We start from the raw sequence: 19,117 nt of genomic DNA on the forward strand, positions 1-19,117 counted from the left end.
TACATAATGTTGAAGTATAATTCTCAAGTGCTATCAGTAAACTCAAGCTGGGCATTGTAGCTGCTTTATTTACTGAGTAACGGCCGCCATATGTTTTAGCGTTTGGGGCCTTGGGGCCCATATTATGTGACGTATGGGGTTATACATACATTTGACAATATAATACTAAAGACCTACCTGTGTACCAAATCTGAACCCTGTAGCTACTTTATTTGCTGAGAAACGGCCGGCCCTTTGTTTTAACATTTTGGCCCCTGGGGCCCCTAGCCTTGTAAATCTGGGGCCAAAACGGGCAAAAGGCACATCTACAACTTAGGGCCCATACATATGCCATGTATGAGCCCTAGTGATCTTGTACTTTTAGAGCTAGGCTTGTCAATCTGTTGCACCATATTGTAACATTTGGGCCCCTGGGGCCCATAATATATAACATATGGGGCTCTTGTATATTTGTAAATATAGAGTGCCCCTAGGGCTATCAGTGTACCAACTGAGGGCCCTGAGGCTGCTTCATTTGATGAGAAACGGCGTGCTTTGTATTTTCACATTTGGGCCCCTGGGGCCGTGACCTTGACCCCTGGGGCCAAGATGGGCAAAAGGCACTTCTGAGGGTAGGGCCCATAAGTGTACCACATATGGGCCCCAGGGCCTTTGTAGTTTTAGCGCTAGCCTTGACAGAATGATGTGTTTGATGGAGGAGAAGGAGAAGGAGGAGAAGGAGAAGGAGGAGAAGGAGAAGAAACCAAACTAGAAGGCTATATATTTGTACACAAATACGGCTATACCCGCATGTACCCAAACTTACAGTCCTTATTTGCTGAGGACTTAAAATAAAGAAATTGTAAAAAGTTGCCCAATTGGGCAGAAAATGTGTAAAAAGTGAAAGTCCAAGTCACAAGCTTTAATTGAATGTAGGTTGCACTGTCGTAGCACTTCAAATAAAGAAGTTGTAAAATGTCCCCTCACAGGGGAGTCGTCTCTCTTATTCTCCATATGGTGCTGTTGTCAGTCTCTCTTACTCACAGTGAGGCTATGCAATATGATTCAGGGGAAACTATTCCAGAGGGAGTATGTAAATTAAATGGAACAGCCATTTCAGAGGGAGTATGTAAATTATACTGGAACAGCCTTTTTGGGGCCATTTCAGAGGGAGTATGTAAATTAAATGGAACAGCCAATGGGTATGTAATTTAACTGGAACAGCCTTAACGCTTCATGCTGGTATTTCCAATTATGATAATACGATCTGTCTGTTTAATCCTACGTGTGTGGGGTGGATGGGTGTGTGGGTGTTAGTAACAATATACTTCTCAGGTGCTATCTGTGTACATTCTGAGCCCGGAAGCTGCTTTCTTTGATGAGAAACGGCCCGCCCTTTGTTTTAACATTTGGGGCCCTGGGGCCCATAATATTTGACTTATGAGGCCCATGTACATAATTATGTTGAAGTATAATTCTCTAGTGCTATCAGTAGACTCAAGCTGGCCACTGTAGCTACATTATTTACTAAGTAACGGCCGGCCCTATGTTTTAGCGTTTGGGGCTCTGGGGCCAATATTATGTGATATATGGGGCTCATATGTACATAAAACAATGTAATTCTCAGGTGCAATCTGTGTACACACTCTGAGCCATAAAGCTGCTTTATATGATGAGAAACGGCCGGCCCTTTGTTTTAACATTTGGGGCCCTGGGGCCCAATATATATGACTTATGGGGCTCATGTACATATGTTAAAGTATGATTCTCAAGTGCTATCAGTAGACTCAAACTGGGCATTGTAGCTGCTTTATTTACTGAGTAACGGCCGGCCCTATGTTTTAGTGTTTGGGGCCCTGGGGCCCATATAATGTAATATATGGGGCTCACATGTACATATAACAATGTAATATTCAGGTGCAATCTGTGTACTAACTCAGAGCCCTAAAGCTGCTTTATTTGATGAGAAACGGCCGGCCCTTAGTTTTAACATTTGGGGCCCTGGGGCCCATAATATTTGACTTATGAGGCTCATGTACATATGTTGAAGTATAATTTTCTAGTTCTATCAGTAGACTCAAGCTGGGCATTGTAGCTGCTTTACTTACAGAGTAACGGCCGGCCCTATGTTTTAGCGTTTGGGGCCCTGGGGCCCATATTATGTGACATATGGGGGTCATATATACATATGACAATAAAATACTGAAGACCTATCCGTGTACCAAATCTCAGCCCTGTAGCTACTTTATTTGCTGAGAAACGGCCGGCCCTTTGTTTTAACATTTGGGCCCCTGGGGCCCAGAGCCTTGTACATCTGGGGCCAAAATGGGCAAAAGGCACATCTACAACTTAGGGCCCATACATATGCCACATATGAGCCCTAGTGATCTTGTACTTTTAGAGCTAGGCTTGTCAATCTGCTGCACAATATTTTAACATTTGGGCCCCTGGGGCCCATAATATATAACATATGGGGCTTTTGTATATTTGTAAATATAGAGTACCCCTAGGGCTATCACTGTACCAACTCAGGGCCCTGAGGCTGCTTCATTTGATGAGAAACGGTGTGCTTTGTATTTTCACATTTGGGCCCCTGGGGCCCGTGACCTTTGACCTCTGGGGCCAAGATGGGCAAAAGGCACATCTACGGGGGAGGGCCCATAAGTGTACTACATATGGGCCCTTGGGCCCTTGTAGTTTTAGCGCTAGCCTTGACAGAATGATGTGTTTGATAGAAGAAGGAGAAGGAGGAGAAGGAGATGAAACCACAGGATGGCAATATACCCGTCCATGCTTCGCATGCGGGTATAACTAGAAGGCTATATATTTGTACACAAATACGGCTATACCCGCATGTACCCAAACTTACAGTCCTTATTTGCTGAGGACTTAAAATAACGAAATTGTAAAAAGTCGCCCAATTGGGCAGAAAATTTCAGAGGGAGTATGTAAATTATACGGAACAGCCTTTTGGGGGCCATTTCAGAGGGAGTATGTAAATTAAATGGAACAGCCAATGGGTATGTAATTTAACTGGAACAGCCTTAACGCTTCACGCTGGTATTTCCAATTATGATAATACGATATGTCTGTTTAGTCCCACGTGTGTGGGGTGGATGGGCGTGTGGGTGTTAGTAACAATATACTTCTCAGGTGCTATCTGTGTACATATTCTGAGCCCGAAGCTGCTTTCTTTGATGAGAAACGGCCGCCCTTTGTTTTAACATTTGGGGCCCTGGGGCCCAATATATATGACTTATGGGGCTCATGTACATATGTTAAAGTATGATTCTCAAGTGCTATCAGTAGTCTCAAGCTGGGCATTGTAGCTGCTTTATATACTGAGTAACGGCCGGCCCTATGTTTTAGCGTTTGGGGCCCTGGGGCCCATATTATGTGACATATGGGGATTATATATACATATGACAATATAATACTAAAGACCTATCTGTGTACAAAATCTGAACCCTGTAGCTGCTTTATTTACTGAGTAATGGCTGGCCCTATGTTTTAGCATTTGGGGCCCTGGGACCCATATTATGTGGTATATGGGGCTCATATGTACATATAACAATGAAATTCTCAGGTGCAATCTGTGTACAAACTCTGAGCCCTAAAGCTGCTTTAACTGATGAGAAACGGCCGGCCCTTTGTTTTAACATGTGGGGCCCTGGGGCCCATATTTTTTTTTACTTATGAGGCTCATGTACATATGTTGAAGTATAATTCTCAAGTGCTATCAGTAAACTCAAGCTGGGCATTGTAGCTGCTTTATTTACTGAGTAACGGCCGGCCCTATGTTTTAGCGTTTGGGGCCTTGGGGCCCATATTATGTGACCTATGGGGGTTATACATACATTTGACAATACAATACTAAAGACCTACCTGTGTACCAAATCTGAACCCTGTAGCTACTTTATTTGCTGAGAAACGGCCGGCCCTTTGTTTTAACATTTTGGCCCCTGGGGCCCCTAGCCTTGTAAATCTGGGGCCAAAACGGGCAAAAGGCACATCTACAACTTAGGGCCCATACATATGCCATGTATGAGCCCTAGTGATCTTGTACTTTTAGAGCTAGGCTTGTCAATCTGTTGCACCATATTGTAACATTTGGGCCCCTGGGGCCCATAATATATAACATATGGGGCTCTTGGATAGCTGTAAATATAGAGTGCCCCTAGGGCTATCAGTGTACCAACTGAGGGCCCCGAGGCTGCTTCATTTGATGAGAAACGGCGTGCTTTGTATTTTCACATTTGGGCCCCTGGGGCCCGTGACCTTTGACCTCTGGGGCCAAGATGGGCAAAAGGCACTTTTACGGGGTAGGGCCCATAAGTGTACCACATATGGGCCCCAGGGCCTTTGTAGTTTTAGCGCTAGCCTTGACAGAATGATGTGTTTGATGGAGAAGGAGAAGGAGGAGGAGAAGAAGAACTAGATGGCACAGTTGTGTTTGACCAAACACGAATATCTATGCCTGTGTTTCCCACCCTAACCCCCTTAACCCACCATGACACTCTTAATCCATCATGACACCCCATATTCTAAAAGGGCTATCAGTATACCAACGAAAAAAATTGAAATAAATAAATTAATTAAAAATCAAATAATACCCTTTAATTGCATTTGCTGTGTAAACGCTTGAGGCGCTCCTCCTTAAATAATGCAACAAACATGTTCCATGCAAAAAAAATCAAAAAAAAAAAAAAAAAAAAATCAAAAAATCTGAATACCCCTTTAATCCCAAAACGGAGTGTCCCTTTATTGGCTGTTCCATCACCCTAACACCCACTGACACCCCATATTCTAAAAGGGCTATCAGTATTTAAAATTAATTAATTAATTAAAAATCAAATAATAGCCCTTTAATTGCATTTGCTGTGTAAACGCTTGAGGGCGCTCCTCCTTAAATAATGCAACAAACACGTTCCATACAAAAAAAAATAAAAAAAAAAAATCTGAATACCCTTTAATCCCAAAACGGAGTGTCCTTTAATGGCTGTTCCATCACCCTAACACCCACTGACACCCCATATTCTAAAAGGGCTATCAGTATACCAACAAAAAAAAATTAAAATTTATTAATTAATTAAAAATCAAATAATAGCCCTTTAATTGCATTTGCTGTGTAAACGCTTGAGGGCGCTCCTCCTTAAATAATGCAACAAACATGTTCCAAACAAAAAAAAAACAAAAAAAAAAAAAAATCTGAATACCCCTTTAATCCCAAAACGGAGTGTCCCTTTAATGGCTGTTCCATCACCCTATACTGAAAACCTATCTGTGTACCAAATCTGAGCCCTGTAGCTACTTTATTTGCTGAGAAACGGCCGGCCCTTTGTTTTAACATTTGGGCCTCTAGGCCCCTAGTCTTAAAAATCTGGGGCCATAATTGGTAAAATGCATATCTACAAGTTCGGGCCCATACGTGTGCCACATATGAGCCCTAGTGCCCTTGTAGTTTCACAGCTAACCTTGTCAAACTGTTGCCCTTTTTTAACATTTGGGGCCCTGGGGCCCATAATATATGACATATGGGGCTCATGTATACATGTAAATATAGAGTACTCCTGGGGCTATCAGTGCACCAACTCAGGGCCCTGAGGCTGCTTTATTTGATGAGAAACGGCATGCTTTGTATTTTTACATTTGGGCCCCTGGGGCCCGTGACCTTTGACCTATGAGGCCCAAATGGGTAAAAGGCACATCTACGGGGTAGGGCCATCAAGTGTGCCAAATATGAGCCCTGGGGCCCTTGTAGTTTTGGAGATAGCCCTGTCAATATGAAGGGTCAGGAGAAGGAGAAGAAGAAGAAGGAGAAGAAGAAGAAGGAGAAGACTAAAGAGCATAAGCAGAATATCTATGCCCTGTTCCACAGGCATAGATAAGAAGGAGAAGAAACCAAAGGATAACAATATACCCGTCCATGCTTCGCATGCGGGTATAAGGATAACAATATACCCGTTCATGCTTCGCATGCGGGTATATAAATGTTGGTTAATCCTGAAATCTGCCAGGTTAGTTATTTTAATTTTTGTTATTTCGGTGCTAACAAAATGCACAACTTCCTCAACGTTTATAAATTGAAATATTTGGACAATGAACAGTCTTTTATTCATACTTGATAGGGGTTTATCGTTGAGTGTCTAGGACAAGGAAGATTACACAATTTTTCGGCCTACATCATTTTTAGCATTTTAACTTTTTTATTACTTGCTCTTTTTAATACGAGCTTTATGGGAATTAGTTTTACTATTACCGTTTTTATTAAATTTTTTGCGGGTTTTATGCTACAAGGCCTATTTGGTTGGTTTTGTGCGGATGTTTGGTGCTTTAATTTTTCACAGACAAAATAGTTCAGTGGTTTTCAATAGTTGTAGGCCTACTTAATATTACGAGTCCTGCTGCACGCTGTTTTCATAAAATAAAAAAGTTGTGCATTGGCGTATGTCGCGATAAATATTATCTATCAATTCAACTGTATTTCTTTAATCATTGAATGGCAGAAAGTCGGGGAAAAATAAAATATATGTGATTTCCAACAACTTCATGTCAGAATTTCGACCGCAGACGACTCTTGAAAAATTTTATTTTTCCAAAAGTGGCATAATTTTTTTTTATGCACCAAAAAGAGGGACGAGGCGGGTTACGAAACCGAATTTTATTTTTAGTAGGCCTAACACTTGGCCATAATAATACTTTTAGTTTTGACAGTCTTTAGTCTTGATTCTTGAATCATCACTCATCATTCAGCCATTTTTCTTCAGCCGTGTTGTGTTGGCCAAATTTGGCTGCTGTCTGTTACTGAAATCTGTTTATTAGTCAAGCTAACTGGCAGTCAAGAAGTGAAAAGTCTGAATGTTTGCACTTTTGCAATGACAAATTGAAATGTTTATTAAAACTTGTTTTTAACAAATAACAATATTTTAATCAGTATCTTTAATAAATGATTATAAGTCACAACAATCATTTAACATAATAATACATAACATTATAAAAGTAAATTTGCTACACAAAACATATTTTGCATAGCAAATTTTAAAATTTAAAAAAATGCTATGCAAAACATCTTTTGCATAGCAGTTTAAACTGCTATACAAAATTTTGGAACTGCTATGCAAGATAAAACTTGCATAGCAGTTTTTGCTATGCAAAAAAAACCCACGAATTCGAAGGGTGTGCAATATCCTGATGATATTACGATAGTTTTCAATATCCAGATGCAATATTTTTTATGCTTTCAAAGATGTGCCTACCGTATAATCATATATCCTCAAATAAACACCCCTCCTCTAATAAACGCCCCTCCAAACTTTGAAAAAATTGAATTAAAATGCCCCCAAACTCCCCTGAAAGAAACAATTTCTATGCTACAAATCTTGTGTAAGTAAGCTTACTACGGTCCACACATGATCGGTATTTGGTGGTTGGTATTGGCAAAAATTACATCGTAAACCGGAAGTGAACAGGAAGTCATTGACCATTAATTCATAGTTCGTTCAACATGATTTTTAAGCTTACCTTTTTCCCTGGGTATCATCGTTGTAAAAATGACCTTAACGCCCCCTTTCATAAATTTCAAGCCTAGGGGCATTTATTAGAGGATATACGTACGGGTCAATTTCCATTTTCCTGAAAAATGTGTAATGGGAGACAAAAATCCCTTTGTGCTTTCGCACAAAACCCAGAGGCTTACAAAAAGGTCTTGTGCTTCGGGCATGCAGTTAGCCTGTGAGCCTACTACTTACCCCTTTGAAACTCCTGCTCTATCTGCGATGATTTTTGTTTCTTTTACATGCCCATATGACGAGAAGAAATTCTTTAGCTCTGCTTCACTTGTCTGAAATCACACACAGAATAAAAAGCATAATGTACAAAACAGGTTTCAATTTTCAGTTTAAAATGGAAAAGAATTATTCAAGAAATAAAGTATTAACCGGCCACAAAAAGAAGAAAACTAGAATTATGTGGCCCCAAAGATTACCACATCAAAAAGTCTTGGAAGTCAGGAAGTGATCCTTGTTCTAATCATGCCAAAGTCTTAAATTTTTGGAAAAATCATTTTTTTTTAATCCAGACAAATGCCAAGAAATTGAGGCGGAAGGGGACGGTATGACTTCAGAATGTATTGCGTTTTCTAAATTCCTCATTTTGCAGACTTTCATTTCATTCAAGTTTTAAATTTAACAAGAGCTCCAAAGTTTAAAAAACTGACTTAAGAGCCCAGGGCACTAGTAAGGTCATACAGTAAGTGACTTCTAATATATCCAGCTTACATTTATATTAAATTGTGACATTAACCCCAAGATGAGCTACTGAACTGCAGAGTCGATCACCGGTGGGTCGCCTGTTTTTTTTGTTATTGAAACAAAACCCGACTGGCCGGCACACGTCTCAGTTGAGCAATTATCTCAATGCCAGAAGATGAGGAAGCAAGATTGACAAATCATCTCCTTAACATTTTGCGCAAATTGCTATTGGCAGTACATCTGCCCAAACAGGGAGTATCGGCACCCTGGGGTTCAAATATTGCTTGAATGTATCTCAATGTCAGTTTCAAGAACCTCACGACAAGACTTGCCACTATTTCACTGCCAAATTAGGCCCAAAAAAGATGTTTGGTTGCCCTCCGCAACCGTCCGAAAAAAATTGGAAATCTTGGGTCGGGTTTTTAAAAAAGAATTTATCGATCACTTTTTTTAAAAGACACCATAACCTTTGACAGTATCAAGGACATTTTTTATTTTTTTATTTTAGTCATTTTTTTTAATGCATATTTGATTAAAAACAAGAAGTATTTCCAGGGACTGCCTTTTGAGGAGAGCAAGAGCAATCACTCTCTACTGCTCTCCTTAAATCTGATATAGGAGAATGATTTTTAGCTCTCCTTAGTTGACCATTCTCTCCTTACATTCTGTTTGTAAATCTCAAAGTAGCTGTCCAAGAGCTATTTAATGCTCTCCTGCGAATTCCAAAAGACTGTCCCTATATTTCCATATAAATTCACCGTAAAATGTTAAGCATAATTTGTCAATACTATTCTTTCAAAACAGAGGAAAATGGATGAAGAGTCTATGGATAAAAAATGTTCCTCATTCCATGCATTTTTTCTGTTTGTTGATTTTACTTACATTAAATGCGACACCTCCTACAAATATCCTGTTTGGAATGACTGTACCATATCTGGGAGCATTGGGTGCACTGGGAACCGGCGATGAGGCTTTAGAACTTGTTGCACTGTTATTTACACCATCCTGAAATACAAGATAAAAGAGAAAAAATAAAATAAAACATTTTTCTTGAGAAATTTTGCTGGTCAATTACATTGTACGAATTAATGAGAGGGCAGCTTACATTGTATGATAAACAATTATCTACAGTCTGTCCACTCTGAAGTACAAAGTAACAACTCGCGCGTATACAGCACGTAAATAGTGTGCAGTGGTGCGTTTCTGCTGCAGGTATGCGTGCCTTCAAAGTCGGCACAATGTGTGCGTCTGCGTCGGTACTTTGTACTTCAGAGAAGACTGACTGTAGGCTAAAATTGATCTTTTCATTATTGACAAGTGCTACCAATGCTAATTTTGCTTTTAAAAAAAACACCCACCCTTGTCAATTCATGAAAATACTCCTTTAAAGGGCTACTCACTGTCTGTTCAATTAGCTTAGATTGGGTTTTTTAGGATATTTGAAAAAATAATAGTGGTCAACCGTCAAGGTCATCAAAGAAAAGTTTTAGCACACACTTAGACCAATGTGATTTATACTTTTCAGATTTCAATTTGAAACCCCACTTTTCAATTTTGTTTTATAAAATTTATTGAAAATTGAAAAGACTATGGGTTTCAAATTGAACTTTGTAATTTGAAAAGTAGGCCTATAAATCAGGTTGGGTCAAAGGGTGTGCTAAGTTACTGCTAACACTTTATTTTCTTTGATAATTTGGCCACAATTTTTTTGTTTTTAAAAATTCAAATATCTAAAAAAAACAATAATTTAAGCTATATGGACAAACAGTAATTTCAACAATATTACAGAAAAGAACTTCTTTTTTTTTTGGGGGGGGACATCCCAGCTTTGAAAGACACCCAAGGCAAATAGGCAATTGCCATGATCCCCAAAACTGTATAATATTAACTTCAGACAATTATTCCTTCTCTTTAACATTTGGCACTGTTTGTCACAGGGTCAAATCCCCCCTTTTGAATTTTATTGCCATGCTTTTTAGCCAGACACCCTTTTTACCAGAAATTGCAAGGTCAGAAATTCGCAACATCCTTTTGGATTCTCCCAGTGGAATTTTGCAAGATTCCATGGATTCTCGCCACATAACTGCAGGGAGGCAAAATCAAATTTTGCATAAAATTACCACAAAAAGTGGACATTTTTGTAAATATTTTACGGGGAAACTGGGGGGTTCTGACGGGGGTGGGGGCATTTTCTCTTATGCCCCCCCATGTTCATCTATCAGTTTTATCTCCCTGAAACATTCAGTCATCAAACCATAATATAGTGCAATCAATAATTTTAGAATTCATCGCATTTTGAAATTGTATCAATAAAATAAGTGCACACTACCTTTTTTGGTATCATGCAGTTAGTTCCTAACTACACACTAATGTCCAAGTCTTGTACACAACAAGCGTACGTACACTGTGACTGCACTATACATCCATAGGTATCATTTTGTTTCTTAGCTGATGTTGGTTTGTAGTACTGTAGTTCAACTTCAAGCAGTATACACAGCCTGTGGCTATGTATCAATTACGTAGATGAGGGTATCATAAAGATTTACACTCATTTCTGTTTGTCCACACTGCAGGGCCACCCTGGCCATTCAATTTTTGAGTTGTAACAATATGTGGCTTCATCAAGCAAAATCAGTCTGAAGTTGGGCATATTCAATTTTCAGTTTCCCACATTGTTTTTTAATATTCATTTGCAAAAAATTAAGCTACATTAATTGCAGACAACCCCATTTATTTCCCAAGATATGAACAGTTGAAGCGTTTCCAAATTATAAGAGAGCGCAAATGAATTTTTCCTACGTTTGGCTGTACATATATCATGTACATCTGAAAATCAATAAATTTCCGACTTCCGACTGATTTTGCTTGATCACAGGCGGTGACAGGCCTGTACGCCGGGGACCGGGGTGTGTGGTAGGCTTGGGCGACTAAGTCGCTAATAGTCGTAACTACGACTATTGAAAACCAAAAGTCGACTAGACACAACTACACTGTATATTTTTATTTTATGTTAAAAAAAAAAACATATTAAAAGCGCCAGATATCCACACCAAAACCAACCAAATACTATTACTAACATATAGTCGCGACTATAGTCTTAGTCGTGACTATTTGCTGGAGACTAGTCTTAGTCGTGACTATTTGCTGGAGACTAGTCGACTAGGAAAAAAGTGATTATTGCCCAACTCTAGTGTGTGGGTGGCCGCACCACCCCAAATTTGCAATTTAAGTACCATATTATAGGCCTACAAGAAGTCCAGAAAATCAGTTTTTTTATGCTTTTTTGGCCAAAAAAAGGTCCAAATTTTGGGATGAAAATATTGGCTCCAAAACATAATAATGATAAAATTGGATGTTTTACGTCCAATATTTATTGGTCTCGCTTTGAGTTATAAAATATTGGACGAGATGTAGTCAAGTCCAATATTTTAAAACACATACATGTAGCTCGGCCAATAAATTTGGGCTCAATCGATCCAACTTTACATCAAAATTGCCCCCCCGCCAAGTCCACTTTTTCAAAATCAGCAATGTGTTACATTTGTGTGACCTTTGGGGTACTGTGCATTTGTTTTTCTTACTTTGATACATTGTGAACTTGGTATCAAATTATTTTAAGCATCTTGTGATTAGTAACACATCAGCTGTTTTAGCAGCATGAAAGCATTATTGGAAAGTAAAAACTATATTAATTTAAACAGGTAATTAATATATTTTTTACTTTCCAATATTGAGCAAATATGTGAAGTGGAGGAGGACCAATCACTCAGGATGATGCACAGGAGATGCAAATTTAATCAAATGAAACTTTTACCATGGATGTCATTAATTTCACACTTGTTTGGACTTGGGATCTCAATGGCACATTGAAGTTAGCACAAGAGCACTTTTCATCAAACATTGGATTTGTTGATTTTGTGCACCATCAAGATCCAAACTTTTTTTCTTGGTTTTTGTAATGTAATGTAACCATTTGGTACTTTGAAAAAATGCAAAATGCAAAATGCAGGACTGCAGGTTGGGATAATAATAAAGGGTGTAACTTTTGATTTTTATGGTCAAAATTTCAAACCACTTAAATACTGAAATCATGCATAGAAGCAACTTAAATTCCAGTAAAAAATAATGTTTCAAGGCTTAAACCTTTTGATTTATAATTTTTAAAAAATTGACATTTCCATAACATTTCTAGGTTAAAATCTAAGAAAAAATATATTTTCATAAGCCCAGAAAATTATGAAATGGATACATGTGAAATTCCATTCCAAAGTAAGTCAACAGTTATAAGATAAATTTTATACCATGTTTTGCTATGTTTGTAATTGCAGTTTTGAAAATTTTTAGCATCAAGTGTCATTTACAAATTTATGTACAATGGAAATTTAAGTTTTAATTGGGTTCCTAAAATAATTTGAATGTCTAACTTCATGTACAAAGGAACCTCCCAGCTAAGTTTCACAGAAATTGGAGTTATTTTTTAGAATTGGCAATTCAAGCGATTTGTGTTTCAGAGGCTTGAACAGTTAACAACACAAGTGATCATAAAAGTAAAATATTTGGCTATATAGCTACTACAAGTTGACATGAAAAAATAGGTAAAAAATATCACATTTACCAATTTTCATGCTTTGCTTCTACAATGTAAGTATTGAATTTCAGTTGTGACAAAAAGTAAATTATCACAGCAAGTCATTTTTTTTTTTTTTTTTTTTTTGCTTCATGTTAACAATGGTTAAACATTGCAGAAGTAGTTTTTTTGAAAAGAACACTGTTGGAATCATCTAAGCTGTTATTTTCTTGTGTGCATTGAATCAATAATTCTATGCCGCAGATATTGTAGATTTATGACACTTACATTTTTCCCCCATTTGTTTTATGGTGTTTAAACTTGCATGTGAAGCCTCCGAAACAGGCTTTCTTGGGTATCAGTATATTTTTCAAACATTAACCATAATATCAACACTTTTTTAAATTTATGACATTCTGCACATGCAGATATCAGTATAACGAAACACACCAATTTAGATGCGCAAAGATGATGATTGATCGTATTGTTGTTTCAGAGACTTCATTTGTTTCGGAGGCTTCAAGTGTTAACGGAAAGTTTGTATTGGGTCCCATTTTCAAACGGTGATGTATACGTATACCAGTTTGTATCTCCACTCTTTAAAAACAAGTGACTTGAGGATCTACTTTGCTACATTTTGATAAATAGATTGGATGAGCTCTTTTATTTATATTTGCACAAGCTAGCTGAACAGTTTGTTTCGGAGGCTTCAAAAGTCAAGATTTTATAAAAAATTTGAAACTCAAAGCTTGCAAATCGGCTAATTTTTGTTACCTATTTCAAGTTAAAGTAATCAACTGTTATGAATCAAGAAGAAATGAAGAAATAACAAAGAATTATGAACCAAAGCTATACCCACAAAGTTTGTTAACGGAAAATGAAGCCTCCGAAACGACAAATATCAAAGTCCGATTGACAGATTCTCAAAAATAGGGGAGATTGGGGTTAGTTGAAACATTTTTCACAAAATCGTCTTTTTAACGCAAACCGATTACTTTCAAGAAACACTAACCACATCAGTATAAACATATACATACATGCTACAAATACAGCCTTAAACTTTATTGGACCTGCTTATGATTATTCATATAATCCAATTAAAAAAAAAAAAAAAAAGTGTTTCAACTAACCCCACCCCTGGGGTAAGTTGAAACATAGAATGAAGTTAGTTGAAACACGGCTTGTAAAAATTTCAAAATAATTATTATTGTGTTGTTAGGGTTATACTTCCCTTGAAGGCACCCTTTAACATACAATCAGTGTGAAAAAATGAATAAATAAATATGTGGGAGTTCGGGTCAATACTTTGGACACAAGGTGACGAGTGTCACCATGGACCAAAATATGAGAAGCCTAAAATATTATAAAATGTACTTTCTGTGTGCACTTTTTGCTTGTATTATTGCTTTTTAACCATATTAAAGCAATATTGAAGAAATGGTAAACATGTTACAAATTTTTTTTAAGTCAAATTTTTAACCATATTTTTCTATGCGAAACTAACCCCACCTCAAAAGTTTCAACTAACCCCTATGCCTATTTTTACATTTCAAAGTTCATTACACAAAAGAAGAAATACAGTAAAACTTTTATTTAACATTATTCTGGGACTTACTACTAGTGCTTATGATACTCAAAAAATAATCCCCTGAATCTTCAAACAACATGGAGATAACGCATCTTTTCTGAGAGGTATAAAAATTAGTCAGTAAGTCAAAAATCAGATATTCCTTTCCCAAGCCAACACTGGTGGGGCATCAGTGCTGTTGCTAATTTGGTGGATGACCCTTACTAATACCTATTACTAGGTGCCAGTATTTTACCAAATTAATTTTTTGTGTCAGAAAAAAATACAATGTTTCAACTTACCCCGCGTTCCAACTAACCCCAATCTCCCCTACAGGGCTGTTCACAATTAAAACTAACGTGGCAGTTTTTACTGAGCATATGACTACACTTTCATCATAAGAAAAATTATCCATGAACTAACTGAAGAAAACACAGGGCTTTACAAAAATGTTACAATTTTTTTAGTACCGTAAAACGGGGTGACTTTGGACGGTGGGTGACTTTGGACACACATAGGAAAAACTATTATTTCATGTAGGCTATTTTACCTTTTAATATTTCTAAGAATATTTTTATATGTTCTTATGTGGTAATGTATGGACATTACAATAATTTACAAATGAATAAAGTTTCCCAGTATAATGTGTTATGTTTTTCATAACTTTTTAGCTGGGCCAATAAAATACAGGATTTTTGTGGTGGTCAAACTTTCAGTACTCCACCGGAACATAATGAGTGGAAACTCAAGCCTGTTGGTTGGATAGTGAACACAGATAAATTAAGAACCTACCTGGATAGTCATGATGATATCTACTCACTCTTTAATAAGAATTTAAAAGCAGGCTGTGTCCAACGTCACCCCAGGGTTTGCCTTCCTTTCCGGGGTGACTTTGGACATAATAAACGAATACCAAAAATTTGACACTTTGTTCGAAATACACCACAGTGACCATGCCCTACCCCAACAGCGTCCTCTGTGCTCCTACTCACCACACAACTACTTCCACACTCTCCATTGCTCTACTCTTCAGGTTGGGGTGACTTTGGACACTCACTTGAATACATGATGATGGTGTCCAAAGTAACCCCAAACCTAGGGGTGACTTTGGACAAACTTTGCCCCCCCCCCAAATTGGAAAATAAAATAAACTTGAGTTGACTCTATGGGCATGAACTGTCCTCTATTGGTACTTGCCAATCCCAACATGAAATTCAGAATTCTACTGATCATTATCAAAATATTTACGACAATACAAAACCACAATGTACATCAAAATTGTACAAAGACCACCCCGTTTTACGGTACATCAAAAAGGCCATATTTATGGACATTTTAGCCTGCCAAAACTGAACGCAGTTACTCCCAAAGATGATTATGCTACCCAAGGTAGCTGCTACATGTGACTAGATAACTTATGTGGCCAAAAATCATGGAATTCTGTAGCTTTATTAGACCAGTACGGACCAAAGTGTTAAAAATCCAAAACACCCTTACCGTGAAAATGAAATGACCATGCAACACTAGACCAGTAGACCTCATTAAATGCAAAAGTAATTACTGTATTTCGTCAAATAGTCGGCCCCCCTCAAATAAATGCCCCCCACCACTTTTTTCAACCAAGATGTTTCAAAAATGCCGATATTTCCATGCTATCTTGTGTAGTAAGCTTACCAAGTTCCCCACATGGTCGATAATAGCATCAATAATTGGCGAAAATCTGGATTGGAAACCCGGAAGTGAACCAGAAGTCAGTGTTTCTAGTTCATCATAGTTCGTCATTTTAGCGTGAGTTTTAAGTTTACCTATTCAGTCCCAGAACAACGCCAAATATGGATTAAAAGACCTTTGACCTTGGATGTACAACAGCATGTTATGATCTAATGGGAAACTGTGCACATCAACAAACACCATTTCTATCAAAAAGGCAACGGCCGATATAATTTGAAACCACATAAATTACTAGAGTTGGTTCTTCTCTTGGATTTGGACCAAGCTTTAGAATATCGAATGTTATGTTTTGAAATAAAACAAACCAGAAATTTATATTATCACCCATTGTAAAAGATATGGCACATGTACCGAATACATGTACATACATTGGCTGACCTTGTGGATTTCCTGGCCCAGCCATGCTAACCACTTGAGGAGATTATACGATTAACCTAGTGCAGCTATTGTCATAGCAGGGTATGTAATACTCCTGATCCATATTTGGCGCTCTCTTGGACTGCTAATGATTTTAACGGGAATTGTTGTTCTAAAATTGACCTTGAATAAACGCCCCCCTTTTGGAAAATGTAATGCCCCGGGGGCGTTTATTTGACGAAATACGGTAAATACTTTTATTATTTTATAGTGAGGTGCAAAAAATGCAATGAAATATGAATGACATGTCAAATTTTGTCACATGTGATGAAAATGGTCATTCATAAGGGGGGTAATTAAATTAAAGGGCATTTCGTGATCAGATCCACAGCATCATCCCCTCGCTTGGCTCAAAAAAAGTTGAGATTTTTATATCACTGGCAATGACTGGAAATCTCCGACTACATAATGTTTATGTACAATGTACTTGCAAGTTGCTTTGTTTAGCAAAAGATATCGTGAAACTTGCAACACATTGTCTATGGAGCAGTGTAAAAAATACACATAATAGAGACATTGCGATTTCAAAACGTAGACATCGGACGTACGTTGATCTATTCAAAACCACTCACCTGTATCGAAGCAAGGTCACATATTGTTTATGTACCTAATATTTCTTGCAGATTAATTCGCTTAGGCTGAGTTCACATAGAAGTATCACGGTATTAAGCTATACTGAAATACGCTCATTCGATCAGGCTGAGTTCATATAGGAGTATACTATGTGAACTCAGCCTGATCGAATGAGCGATATTCATATAGCTTAACAGCGCAGTATGTCAGTTTACCCATTTTCTTCGTCTTATCAAATGCTTGTAACTTTACTTCTTGAGGTCACATTGCATTCAATGAGGTGTCATAATGTGCAGAATTAGATAGTACAAAAAAAAAAAAAATGAATTTACCCACATATGGTTTAGGTTTTTAAAATTTGGACGGTATACGCTGCACTAAAATCGAACACGCGATGATTCCCACTATACTATACTAAACGCAGGTATACGGCCTTTTCGAATAGCTCTTATGTGACCCGGTACTATGAAATTACCTTGCTCGATTTAAGCTATACGCGTCCACCTGCAAAACGCGTGCATCGTATACCCGAATAGTATACTTCTATGCGATCGTAGCCTTATGTGACCCGGTACTATGAAATTGCCTTGCTCGATTTAAGCTATACGCGTGAACCTGCAAAACGTGCACCGTATACCCGAATAGTATACTTCTATGTGAACGCAGCCTTAGCAAAAATATCGCCAAATTTGAATTTCGTTCTGGTGCACCAGAACGAAATTAAATGAAATTACAACACATTGTCTATGGACATGATGATGATGGAGCAGTGTAATACACATAATCATGCATAACTCGCAAACGCAAAACCATGAAAATCGGAATCAACTGAAATTTTGGAAATAAGCTTTTTTCGTGGATATCTACTGAAATTTTTTTTTTTTTTACAATGTCAAGCATGCAAGCATGTGCAGCACATTTTCCAATAAAACATGCAAAAGATCCACGTGTGTGCATGTATGTTGACTTGTTGAGGCTATGTTTCGATGGTCTAGACCAGGGCTCCGCAAATAGCGGCGCGCGCGCCACATGTGGCGCGCCGTGGCTTCCCGAGTGGCGCGCGGCGCCGTTTAGATTTAAAAATAAATAAATAAACAATGCGATTCCCATGTTATCCTTGTAAAGACAGGCTAAAATAGTACAAAATGTTGCACCAAATGGCGTCATTTGCACCTCAAATTAAAAAATTCGATAGCTTCACAGGGGGGAACCCCCCTCTGACTCCCCCGCGAATTCGCAGCCATTGAGTGGCGCTTTGCAGTTTTTTTTAAATTTCATGTGGCGCTTCAACAAATCTATTTGAGGAAGCCTGGTCTAGACATCAATGGTGTCATGCGCTAACACAATCGGAAGCAATACAACACTAATTACCCGTGTAAGTTTTATGATCGGGCTATTGACCCCAGGGCTGAGATATCCCTGGCCCTACAACTCACCAATGATGCATGAATGCACAGATCATCGTGTGTACATCATCCATGCATGAAACTTTCACTGTATTCTCTTCAAGTTTTCTACACGATCGCCTTTTCCAAAGTAATACTTACCAGAATCTGTGATTCTGTCATGATGACAAGCTTGATAAATTTAAGATTCCGGTCCTATAAAACGCTTATATTTTCCATCAATTTAGAGTGAAGCTCGAGTAGTCATCCGTATTACAAATCTCATCAGCAGAAAATACGCAGCTCAATTTGATCATCATCATTCACATGTGCTGTAGATTTCAATGGAGAGCTGTACATTGTACAGTACACGCGCGTGTGCCTGGTCAAAACAGCTGGGACTTGGCGCATACCAATAATTCCAAACGTGGGGATGTCCCAGTACCTAAGGCATTTCAAGAATGTATCTCTTGGAATATGTTCGCTCACTTTGCTGCACTGTGACTATTTTATTTTATGAAACATTCGAATAAATTAAAGGTTTATCCCATTTGAAATGATCCATTTGAACTCATATACCAATGTCATTGAAATGAAAGTAAAAAATAAATATTTTAGTTAAATATTATGACCGGAATCCCGGAACATC

General features: G+C 38.0%; 1 protein-coding gene across 1 annotated transcript in view; it reads right to left on the reverse strand.

Annotated features, from left to right (window-relative positions):
• The window catches only part of LOC140143606 (uncharacterized), a 54,400-nt gene extending 35,703 nt beyond the window's left edge, over positions 1-18,697 (reverse strand). The window contains exons 1-3 of the mRNA XM_072165418.1: positions 18,631-18,697; positions 9,111-9,233; positions 7,728-7,819 (exon numbers count right to left, since the gene is read on the reverse strand). Of these exons, the coding sequence (XP_072021519.1) occupies positions 7,728-7,819; positions 9,111-9,233; positions 18,631-18,651 (236 nt within the window). The 5' untranslated portion in view covers positions 18,652-18,697. The remainder of the gene's footprint in view (positions 1-7,727; positions 7,820-9,110; positions 9,234-18,630) is intronic.
• Between the last annotated feature and the right edge of the window lie 420 nt (positions 18,698-19,117).

Source organism: Amphiura filiformis, unplaced genomic scaffold (assembly GCF_039555335.1).
Source record: "Amphiura filiformis unplaced genomic scaffold, Afil_fr2py scaffold_24, whole genome shotgun sequence".
Taxonomy (NCBI): Eukaryota; Metazoa; Echinodermata; class Ophiuroidea; order Amphilepidida; family Amphiuridae; genus Amphiura; species Amphiura filiformis.